A 13,445-nucleotide genomic window follows, 5' to 3' on the forward strand; every position below is an offset into this window, starting at 1 on the left:
TGTGTAAAATTGTTGAATTTGTTGAAATTGTCTTGACTTTTATGTACATTAGGAATATGTTTGTTCAATTAAAAAAATAATAAAAAATCGTAACTTCCGGTTCCGATGTCGACGTGTGAAACTAAAATCTGTTTTTGGTTCCTTTCATTTTTGTTCGAAATTAAACCGTTTTATATGTAGTTTTTTTTCGACACTGAATATGAAAAGTGTTTAATTTGTTGTATAAAATAAAATTCAGATAAAACAAATATTTAAAAAAAACGGGTTTCCGTTTGCGAAGGATTGTGGGTAATCCTCGCGGCAACCGCCATTTAGTGTGGCGTAAAGTTGTTTATTCGCCTGCGGCATTTTTAATAGAAATTGAAAGATACTGGCGATACATATCCGTATTAGATGGGAAAAAATGATATAAGTTACACGGCAACAAATATTTGGTGAACAAACTAAATGCGTAGGTTTCCGTGAGTGAAGGATTGTGGGTAAGCCACTCAACAGCCGCCATTTTGTACGTCGTACATTTGTTTTATTTGCCTGACGTCATCGGAAACCTCGCTTTCTAGAAGGTTCAGACACCATGTTTTGTACTATATATGTCGATAACGGGCTAATTTCTGCTAAGTACATGACAGATGGTGTAAACTGCCCTGTACTTAACTTAAATAAGCATTTACCCGCATTTTTTTTAAAATATGGTTCTTCATACTACAACCGTTTTATCTTATGTGTTGTTTGTTTGGTGTACAATTTGGCGAAAGGCACCAACAAAACCGACGTCACTTTTTTTGTCGCGTCCTTGTTTGACGGGTCTGCGTGTGACGCTGACGGCGCTAGTTTTTATGATGCGCGGCTATGCAAGGCATTACGACTATTCCACAGGCGGTAACCATGGCGACCAGACCAAAACAGGAAATGCGCTGTCCGATGAGGGGCTCCCAGCTACAGAGGAGAGATTGGCCGCCTCAGCTGCGTGTAAAGGTGAGTTATTTTTGTTTTCATGCATTTATACATCTCATGCGGCGGATAGCAGGACTTTGCAAATAGTTATCATAATCAGACATACTTGATTAATCCCCGAGGGGAAATTAACATTTTCAGCACAATCCCATTCAATATCAGACAAATATTACAGGGAGACAGAACAGGATCAAACATTACAGGGAGACAGAACCGGATCAAACATTACAGGGAGACAGAACAGGTTCAAACATTACAGGGAGACAGAACAGGATTAAACATTACAGAGAGACATAAAGGGGATCAAACATTACAGGGAGACAGAACTGGGTCAAACATTACAGGGAGACAGAAAAGGGATCAAACATTGCAGGGAGACAGAACAGAATCAAGCATTACAGGGAGACAGAACAGGATCAAACATTACAGGGAAACAGAACATGATCAAACATTACAGAGAGACAGAAAGGGGATCAAACATTACAGGGAGACAGAACGGGGGTCAAACATTACAGGGAGACAGAAAGGGGATCAAACATTACAGGGAGACAGAACAGGATCAAACATTACAGGGAGACAGAACAGGATCAAACATTACAGGGAGACAGAACAGGGTCAAACATTACAGGGAGACAGAACAGGATCAAACATTACAGGGAGACAGAACGGGGTCAAACATTACAGGGAGACAGAACGGGGTCAAACATTACAGGGAGACAGAACAGGATCAAACATTACTGGGAGACAGAACAGGATCGCTGACGGGTCTACCAACTTCCGGCGCCCCTTACAAAAAAGGTGAGATACAGGTAAACAAGTGGGGGGGGGAACGGGAGAAAAAAATAAAAGATAAAAATAAAAAATCTGTCTAAGCCTGGGCCCCTGGAGAGGGGGTCCAGACTGAGGCAAAGGGAAAAAAAACAACTCATAGCCATACTACACATCCCTCCTACATGCGTGTAAGAGGGAAACATAAAAAAAACTCAAAGGAAATGAAAGACATTAAAGTAACGGAGCCGATACAACCAGCCACTTCTACATACAGCTATGAATAAAAAGTAAAATAAACATATACAGTGTTGTGGCCTCTGCGATGTTAGATGCTGGCGTGGAGAGAGCATGGCCAAAGACAGGAGCAGACCCAACAAAGCAACCAAGAGAGCCGACTTCACTCTAGATCGCCAATCAACTCTCGGCCAGTGTCCAGTCCGCATGGATGAGCGAGGATATGTCCAAGAAGACTGAGGTGTCCGATACCTGCTCATTCAGTCAAAACACTGTGAAGTTTGTTCGTCCCGGCGCTCAGTGCCAGCTCTGCAGCTCTTGTCTCTTCATCAGCATTTCCTCCAGTCCCTCCAAACTGACTCTGGTGTGGCAGAGACCCAGCAGCTGGTCTCCATGACCAAAAAACTCCCGGGAGGCAGATCCAGAAGTCCACAAAAAAACACAGCAGAGGTCACGAAAGTGCCACTCCTTGTCACACAGTCCCAAAGGGTCCCGGACCAAAAAGGCAAAAAATATATATATATATATATATATATATATACACACAAGACATGTAAACAAGAGGGAAACACAAAAAGATGAAAGAAGAGCACAGAGCTCCTGCCAACAGCAGCCACTATACCGGCGCCATATTGGGGAAAAAAAAGTTACTGAAAGTTAACGTGACAGAATTGGTAATATCTGGTCTAGCTGCATCACAGCAACAAAAAAAGGGGTCCAGTACTTCTCATATGTTCCTGCCAAACTCACATTAATTTGGCTCATTTTCAATCAATCAATGTTTATTTATATAGCCCTAAATCACAAGTGTCTCAAAGGGCTGCACAAAAGGGCAAGGAAAAACTCACCCCAGTAGGACGTCGACAATGATGACTATGAGAAACCTTGGAGAGGACCGCATATGTTGTCCCTAGGGGTGTAACGGTACACAAAAGTTTCGGTTCAGTACGTACCTGGGTTCAGAGGTCGAGCTCGGTACAGTAAGAAAACAACAAAATATGCATTTTTTGGTTATTTATTTAAAAAAATTGCTAAATCTTCCACTAAAAATATTTTTCTGAGTGGAATATTTGATGTGAAGTAATCAGAAACTTGGATAGGTCAATAATTCATAATAACATTGATTTTGATTCAATATTATGACAGTTTGAAAGAAAGAAAAAACAAATTTGTTTTATTAGTCAACTATGCAACTTTTTCTAAATTACTTTTAGCCTTTAAGCTTTTTTATTTCACTTTTTTTGTTTTTGTTTATTTTAATAATATTTTTAGAAAGTGCCGTGGGCCTTTTAAAACATTAGTTGTGGGCCGCTAATGGCCTCCAGGGCACACTTTTGACACCCCTGTTAGAGATTAAAAAATAATATCTGATAAATCTATGGGTAAAAAGCAGAGCCTGGTGACACATGCGCGTTTATCATAACTCTCTCACTCTCTCTGTCTCTGCTCCACCCTCACCAATGTTGCTGCGCATACAATATTTTGTTTTGTTTTTAACACTGAACGTACATTGAAAATTCACGCAACCTTAACTTAAAATGCCGGACATTTGAGGCATTTAAGAAACTCCACCCGGACAGCCCCGCAAAAGAGGACATATCCCGTGAAAAGAGGACGTATGATCAGTCTATCGTAGCTCTGTTGCTGCTAGCATGCCGTGTATTGTTTTGTTTTTTTTGATTGATTGAAACTTGTATTAGTAGACTGCACAGTACAGTATATATTCCGTTCAATTGACCACTAAATGATAACACCCGAATAAGTTTTTCAACTTGTTTAAGTCGGGGTCCACGTAAATCAAATGCAGAGTGGGCCAAAATTCTAAACTGAACAAAGCCGCGGGCCAAAGTTGAACAACTTAACCTTTTAATAGGGACCCAAACAAGTTTTGCATTGAATATTGAACAAGCAAGGCTTATATAACTTTATAGTGACATGCAAAATCGAGGTTTGTTGGTTGCAGGGGTGTATATTGTAGTGTCCCGGAAGAGTTAGTGCTGCAAGGGGTTCTGGGTATTTGTTCTGTTGTGTTACAGTGCGGATGTTCTCCCGAAATGTGTTTGTCATTCTTGTTTGGTGTGGGTTCACAGTGTGGTGCATATTTGTAACAGTGTTAAATTTGTTTATAAGGCCACCCTCAGTGTGACATGTATGACTGTTGACCGAGTTTGCATTGCATTCACTTGTGTTGTGTGTGTGTGGAATCCGCATATATTACGTGACTGGGCCGGCACGCTGATTGTATGGCGGAAAAACGGACATGGCAACAGGTTGTAGAGGACGCTAAAAGCAGTACCATTAAGGCACGCTGCCGATAATGTTGTCCGAGTGGAAATCAGGAGAAATTCGGGATAATCGTCCCGGTAGATTTTCGGGGGGGGGGGCACTGAAATCCGGGAGTCTCCTGGGAAAATCGTGAGGGTTGGCAAGTATTAGAATTAGCGGTGAATGCACCGCCGCTGTATAATACCAGCGGGCCAGCTCTAATGTTAATTTAATATTGTCTCAAGGGCCAAAATAAATTACATGGCGGGCTAAATTTGGCCCAGCGGGCCAGAGTTTGACACCCATGACGTAAATCAATTCATGGAGCTCCGGTGTGCATTGTTTACACAACGTGCGGTGCACTACTTAATATGTCCGTGTGGAACTCGTTCGGTATACCTCTGAACCGAAACCCCCGTACCGAAACGGTTCAATACAAATACACGTACCGTTACACCCCTAGTGGTCCCCCGAGGGGACCAAAAGCAATGGATGTCGAGCGGATCTAACATGATATTGTGAAAGTCCAATCCATAGTGGATCTAACATAACCGTGAGAATCCAGTCCAAAGTGGATCCGATATAGTAGCGAGAGTCCCGTCCGAAGTGGAGCCAGCAGGAAACCATCCCAAGCGGAGGCGGATCAGCAGCGCAGAGACGTCCCCGACCGATACACAGACGAGCGGTCCATCCTGGGTCCTGACTCTGGACAGCCAGTACTTCATCCATGGCCACCGGACCGGACCCCCTCCACAAGGGAGAGGGGGGGGGGCATAGGAGAAAAAGAAAAGAAACGGCAGATCAACTGGTCTAAAAAGGGGATCTATTTAAAGGCTAGAGTAAACAAATGAGTTTTAATCATTTGAATACAGGTGCTGTTCATATTATTAGAATATCATGAAAAAGTTGATTTATTTCAGTAATTATATTCAGAATGTGAAACTTACATATTATATGAATTCATTACACTCATAGTGATATATTTGAAATGTTTATTTCTTTAAATTTTGATGATTAGTACTGACAATTACTGAAAATCCCAAATGTAGTATCTCAGAAAATTAGAATATTAGGTAGACTAGTACCAAAAAATATTTTTTAGAAATGTGGGCCAACTGAAAAGTATGAACATGGAAAGTTTCAGCTACAAGTTTGACTTTCTTAATGGAATTAATGAAATAAATAAACTTTTTCATGATATTCTAATAATATGACCAGCACCTGTACATTAATAATCTCCAATAAAAATTCACAATGCCAGCAACTTTACAAGGATATGAATGTAATTTTACTGCATTTTTATAGGGGACTACAGATGAAAACTAGCTTTCTGGTTAAATCTGGCTTTTTTAACCATGTGTTTTTATGAAATTGCATCGTCCCCTTTGAAATAAATCTAATGTAATTCACAGGGGCATGCAAGATTGAGGAATTAAACGAAGTAGTAGGTAGTAAAAATGACCTAATAAACTTAGGAGTACATTTTGCATAAATCGTACATCTATTCTCTGCCCTAAATATCCAAATATTTTTTGTTTGTATCCTAACAATGCTCTCCCCCACAAAAAAACTGCAAAAAAAACCCAAAACAAAATATACCAAAGTAACAATAATATTAACAAATAAATCTATTCGTTTATTATATATAAATAATTCATTTCCTCAAATTAGTAATTGTATTGTGTAAAACAGGTGTCAAACTAATTTTAGATTGGGGTCCATGTGGATAAAAATCTACTCCCAAGTGGGCCGGACTCCTAAAATCACGGAACGATAACTTAAACATAAAGACAACTACAGATTGTTTTTTTGTTTAAAAATAGAACAAGCACATTCTGAAAATGTACAAATCACGCAGTTGATAGTATTCTGTCTTTATTTGTTATTTATACTTTCTGAATAAATTATGGGGGCGGTATAGCTCGGTTGGTAGAGTGGCCGTGCCAGCAACTTGAGGGTTCCAGGTTTGATCCCCGCTTCCGCCTTCCTAGTCACTGCCGTTGTGTCCTTGGGCAAGACACTTTACCCACCTGCTCCCAGTGCCACCCACACTGCTTTAAATGTAACTTAGATATTTGGTTTCACTATGTAAAAGCGCTTTGAGTCACTAGAGAAAAGCGCTATATAAATATAATGACTGCACTACTACCTATGTGATAATGTTCATCAGTCAACTCATTGGTGTTAATTTTCAATCTATCAAGACAAAATAATATCAAAATCAAATTCCAAGATGTTATTCGTGTGGTTTGCTCGATTTCCTCGACTGGTCATCATCATACTTGCCAATTTTGAGACCTCCGAATTCGGGAGTCAGGGGGGTGAGGTTGGAGGGGGGGCGGTATTGGGGTTGGGTGGTGTTTGGTAGTAGCGGGGGGGGTGGTTATATTGTAACGTCCCGGAAGAGTTAGTGCTGCAAGGGGTTCTGAGTATTTGTTCGGTTGTGTTTATGTTGTGTTACCGTGCGTATGTACTCCCGAAATGTGTTTGTCATTCATGTTTGGTGTAGCTTCACAGTGTGGCGGATATTTGTAACAGTGTTAAAGTTGTTTATACGGCCACCCTCAGTGTGACCTGTATGGCTGTTGACCAAGTATGCCTTGCATTCACTTTGATGCGTCACATTTTTTATGTGACTGGGCCGGTGCGCTGTTTGTACGGAGGAAAAGCTGACGTGACGTCAGGTTGTAGAGGACGCTAAAGGCAGTGCCTTTAAGGCACACCCTCAATATTGTTGTCCGGGTGGAAATCGGGAGAATTTTCGCTCCGGAAGATTTACGGGAGGGGCACTGAAATTCGGGAGTCTCCCGGGAAAATCAAGAGGGTTGGCAGGTATGGTCATCTTGTGGTTTATTTTTTTTCACATATTTAGCATCATCTACAAAGATACACATAATTGCTATTTCAACATCTAGTGGACAAATTTAGAACAGCAGTTTCTTTAATTCAAAAGTTTTGGCTTATTTTTATATTTAGCAAACTCATCCTGTGGGCCAGATAAAACACTTGACACCCCTGGTTTGAAAAAAAATACTCCCTATATGTCTGTAGGTTTTTTTTAAATTTATTTGCTATCTGTTTATATTATTTTATTTGTATTTAGTGATTTTATTAGAGCAGGACTATTGAATATGTGTGAGGTAAAAATGTCACAAAATTGACTCAAACTGGGCTCAAAATATAAGACACGTGGTTTTGTATTGTAGTGCCGTGTCCTGTGTTGGTGAGCCAGAGACCAGTTCAGCACAATGGGGACATCGCTGTCCAGGGCCGCCCAGTGGACCTCCACTGACTCTGATCACGGCAAGCTGGAGTCCACGTTGATGAACGAGAGCCTGTTGAGCGAGATCCTTCGCTTTGTGGAGCACTTCAGCTCCAAGAACCCGCAGGAGGCAGAGATCTTGTTCGAGGAGCCGCTCCAGTGGAGAAGCACTTTAGCCGCCTCTGATTTCACACCAGACTATGAAATCAGGTGGGTTTCACCAGCCTGAAGGATATGCTTGTTACTCTAGTCCTTTTTGTATTCACAGTGTAGTTTGTTATCATGGTCTATATGTACATTTTTGTCATTATTATTGGTATCATGGTCCATGTTGACATTCAGGATGACAATTATAGTATTGACATTTTCATCATCGTTATTATCATGGTCAATATTGACATTTTCATCATTCTTATTGTTATCACGGTCAATTATTGACATGTTCATCATTATTATTGTTATCATAGGCAATATTAAAATTTGCTATAATATTGTCATGAATGTCAATATTGAACATGAGACGAATAATAATGGTGAAAATTAAAATTTTTATTACAATGAATGTCAATATTGACCATGATACCAATAATAATGAGAAAAATGTGAATATGGACCATGATAACAATAATGATGAACATTTCACTATTGTATATCATGGTTTATATTGACATTTTCAACATTGATTTCATGGTCAATATTGACATGTTCATCATTATTATTGGTATCATGGTCAATTATTGACATTGTCATCATCATTATTATTATGTTCAATATTGACATGTTCATCATTATTGGTACCATGGTCAATTATTGACATTTTCATCATCCATCCATCCATTTTCTACCGCTTATCATTATTGTGTTCAATATTGAAATGTTCATTGTTATCATAGGCAATATTGACATTTTCATCATTATTCTTATCATGATTATCATGACAGCAATAATAATGAGGAACATGTCAATCATGAATGTCAATATTGACCATGATAATAATAATGAAAATGTCAATATTGACCATGTTAACAACAATAATAATAATGATGAACATGTCAATATTGCCCAACATAACAATAATAATGTTGAACATGTCAACATTGACCATGATAACAATAATAATGATGAACATGTCAATATTGACCATGATAACAATAATAATGTTGAACATGTCAACATTGACCATGATAAGAATAATCATGATGAACATGTCTATATTGACAATGATAACAATAATAATGTTGAACATGTCAACATTGACCATGATAACACTACTAATGAAAATGTCACTTTTATATATCATGGTCAATATTGACATTTTCATTATTATTATTGGTATCTTGATCATTATTGACATCTTAATCATTATTATTATCATGGGTAATACTGAAATTGTCATCATTAATATTATCATGAATGTCAATATTGACCATGACACCAATAATAATAATGAACATGCCAATATTGACCATGATAACAAACAACAATGATGAAAATGGCACTTGTATACATTATGGTCAATATTGACATGTTCATCATTATTATTGTTATCATGAATGTCAATATTGACATTTTCATCATTATTGTTGTCATCAATATTGACCATGATAAAAATAATAATGATGAACATGTCAATTATGATGAAAATGACATGTTCATCATTATTATTATGGTCAATATTGACATTTTCATCATTATTATCGGTTTCATGGTCAATATTGACATGTTCATTATTATTATCATGGGAAATATTGACATTTTCATCATTATTCTTATCATGACTGTCAATATTGACCATGACAGCAATAATAATGTTGAAAATGTCAATATTGACCATGATAACAATAATAATGAGGAAAATGTCAATCATGAATCTTACTATCGACCATGATAATTATAATAATAATAATGAAAATGTCAATATTGACCATGATAACAACAATAATAATGATGAACATGTCAACATTGACCATGATAACACTACTAATGAAAATCTCACTTTTATATATCATGGTCAATTATTGAAATTTTCATCATCATCATCATTGTTATCATGGTCAATATTGACATTTTCATTATTATTATTGGTATCATGATCATTATTGACATTTTCATCATTATTATTGTTATCATGGGTAATACTGAAATGTTAATCATTATTATTATCATGAATGTCAATATTGACCATGACACCAATAATAATGATGAACATGCCAAGATTGACCATGATAACAAACAATAATGATGAAAATGGCACTTGTATATATTATGGTCAATATTGACATGTTCATTATTATTGGTATCATGGTCAATTATTGACATTTTCATCATTATTGTTATCATGATCAAAATTGACCATGATAAAAATAATAATGATGAAAATGTCAATTATGATGAAAATGACATGTTCATCATTATTGTAATCATGGTCAATATTGACATGTTCATCATTATTATTGTTATCATGAATGTCAATATTGACATGTTCATCATTATTGTTACCATGATCAATATTGACATGTTCATCATTATTGTTACCATGAATGTCAATATTGACCAGGGTACCAATAATAATGATGAACATGTCAATATTGATCATGATAACAATAATGATGAACATGTCAATATTGACCATGAAACCAATAATAATGATGAACATGTCAATATTGACCATGATTATAAAAATAATGATGAACATGTCAATATTGACCATGATAACAATAATAATGATGAACATGTCAATATTGACCATGGTAACAATAATAATGATGAACATGTCAACATTGACCATGATAACACTACTAATGAAAATGTCACTTTTATATATCATGGTCAATTATTGAAATTTTAATCATCATTGTTATCATGGTCAATATTGACATTTTCATCATTATTATTGTTATCATGGGTAATACTGAAATGTTGATCATTATTATTATCATGAATGTCAATATTGACCATGACACCAATAATAATAATGAACATGCCAATATTGACCATGATAACAAACAATAATGATGAAAATGACACTTGTATATATTATGGTCAATATTGACATGTTCATCATTATTATTGGTATCATGGTCAATTACTGACATTGTCATCATTATTGTTATGTTCAATATTGACATGTTCATCATTATTGGTACCATGGTCAATTATTGACATTTTCATCATTATTATTATGTTCAATATTGACATGTTCAACATTATTATTGTTATCATGGGCAATATTGAAATGTTCCTCATTATTCTTATCATTACTGTCAATATTGACCATGACAGCAATAATAATGTTGAAAATGTCAATGCTGACCATGATAACAATAATAATGATGAATATGTCAATATTGACCATGATAACAATAATAATGAAAATGTCACTTTTATATATCATGGTCAATTATTGAAACATTCATCATTATCATTGTTATCATGGTCAATATTGACATTTTCAATATTATTATTGGTATAATGATCATTATTGACATCTTAATCATTATTATTATCATGGGTAATACTGAAATGTTCATCATTAATATTATCATGAATGTCAATATTGACCATGACACCAATAATAATAATGAACATGCCAATATTGACCATGATAACAAACAATAATGATGAAAATGGCACTAATGTATATTATGGTCAATATTGACATGTTCATCATTATTATTGGTATCATGGTCAATTATTGAAATTTTCGTCATTATTGTTGTCATGATCAATATTGACCATGATAAAAATAATAATGATGAACATGTCAATAATGATGAAAATGACATGTTCATCATTATTGTTATCATGGTCAATATTGACATTTTCATCATTATTATTGTTATCATGAATGTCAATATTGACCAGGATAACAATAACAATGATGAAAATGTCAATATTGACCATGATAATAATACTGATGAACATGTCAATCATGAATGTCAATATTGACCAGGATCACAATAATAATAATAATGAAAATGTCAATATTGACCATGATAATAATACTGATGAACATGTCAATTATCAATGTCAGTATTGACCATGATAACAATAATAATAATGAAAATGTCAATATTGACCATGATAACAATAATCATGATGAACATGTCAATATTGACCATAATAACAATAATAATAATAATTAAAGCTGCAAGCAGCGTTGGTCGGGTCCGCCGTTGGCCGCCCCCGCCGTGTCCCGAGTCCCGATCTTAGTCAGACCTCCATAGAAGTTTTCGTTTCATCACTCTACGACATTCCTAACAGAATTTACAAGCAGTTTTATCAGTTTATTTTCCTAGTGGGCGCTAGAGCACAATTTTCATTTTTGGGGTTTGGTTTTTTAATTGGATGGCAATTTTCACCAGTACTGATGTGTGTGTAAAATTTGGTGAGTTTTGAAGCATGTTAAAGGGGTCAAATTATAGATTTGCGTTTCTGGATGTTGTTGATAAATGGCTTTCGCTTGGCATTGTATAGCTTTAACTTGCACTTTGAAGCATTTTAAGGGGGTCAAATTTCAGTTCAAAGAGGCAAAAAAGGCATATTTTGCGAAAAATTTGTTTTGAAGGGGTTTTTGCCAACTTCCTGTTGATTTTAGGTATAGAAGTTTTTATTGCAAATGTAGGTCTAAGTCAGACCTACACAGAGGTTTTTGTTTCATGTCTCTACGACATTCCTAACGGAAGTTACAAGCAGTCTGTTTTTTGTCTCTTCCTAGGGGGCGCTAGCGCGCAATTTTCATTTTCGGGGTTTGGTTGCTTAATAAGTTGGTCTGCCGCTCCATACCGATGTGTGTGTCAATTTTGGTGAGTTTTGAAGCATGTTAAGGGGGTCAAATTAGGGTGCGAAGGTGCGAGCGCGCCTTGGGTTGCTGCCCCCGAGCCCCAGGGCTTAAGACGCCTTCGTCCCACTATTTAATGCATTGTGAAAGTAATGCAGTTGTTGTATTGAAGCGAAAATATCTAGCTTCCTGTTCATTTTTGCCAAAGTATGTTAATTATTCAAATGTAGGTCTAAGTCAGACCTACATAGTGGTTTTTGTTTCATGTCTCTCTGACATTCCTACCGGAAGTTACAAGCAGTTTTGTCTTTGTTTTCTTCCTAGGAGCAGTTTGTCTGTGTTGTATTCCTAGGGGGCGCTAGAGCACAATTTTGAGTTTTGGGGTTTGGTTTTTTTATCAGCTCGCAACTGTTGCCAGTCCTGATGTGTGTGCCAAGTTTGGTGAGTTTTGAAGCATTTTAAGGTGGTCAAATTACAGCTCAAAGAGGCGAAAATGACATTTTTTAGGAAAATTTGCGCAGGGGTTCTTTGAACGCGCGTAAAATCAAAACCGGAAAACTTATCACAATTTTGTCCGACCACTTTTTTTAAAAGAGTTCAATCTCTCTCCTGTGCGAGTTTGAAGCCGAAACGACAAACGCACTGGGAGGAGTTTTGATTTGAAAAAGGTGACGGGTTTTCACGAAAACTTTTATTTTGAAGGGGTAATTGCCAACTTCCTGTTGATTATTTCTGCTAGCTGTCAATTACTAAAATGTAGGTCTAAGTAAGACCTACATAGAAGTTTTTGTTTCATGTCTTTCCGACATTCCTACCGGAAGTTACAAGCAGTTTTGTCTGTGTTTTCTTCCTAGAAGCAGTTTTTTCTGTGTTTTACTCAAAAATTGCGCTAGAGCGCAATTTTGAGTTTTTAAAAAAAAAAATTTCATTAGATCCCAATTTCTGCCATTCCTGATGTGTCTGCCAAGTTTGGTGAGTTTTGAAGCATTTTAAGGGGGTCAAATTATAGCTCAAAGAGGCAAAAATTGCATTTTTTGTGAAAATTTTGCTTTGAATGGGTTTTTGCAAAATGTCCGTAAATTTTTGCCCCAGAAGATACAATTATGAAATTTAGGTCGAAGTCAGACCTACATAGAAGTTTTTGTTTCATGTCTCTACGACATTCCTAACGGAAGTTAC

At 36.5% G+C, this 13,445-nt stretch overlaps 1 protein-coding gene across 1 annotated transcript in view; it reads left to right on the top strand.

The window, feature by feature from the left end:
• The first annotated feature begins 471 nt into the window (after positions 1-471).
• The window catches only part of odad2 (outer dynein arm docking complex subunit 2), a 124,350-nt gene continuing 111,376 nt past the window's right edge, over positions 472-13,445 (top strand). The window contains exons 1-2 of the mRNA XM_061922359.1: positions 472-975; positions 7,431-7,696. Coding sequence (XP_061778343.1) covers positions 7,473-7,696 — 224 coding nt within the window. The 5' untranslated portion in view covers positions 472-975; positions 7,431-7,472. The remainder of the gene's footprint in view (positions 976-7,430; positions 7,697-13,445) is intronic.

The sequence above is a fragment of the Nerophis ophidion genome, linkage group LG15, assembly GCF_033978795.1.
Source record: "Nerophis ophidion isolate RoL-2023_Sa linkage group LG15, RoL_Noph_v1.0, whole genome shotgun sequence".
In the NCBI taxonomy this organism is placed as follows: Eukaryota; Metazoa; Chordata; class Actinopteri; order Syngnathiformes; family Syngnathidae; genus Nerophis; species Nerophis ophidion.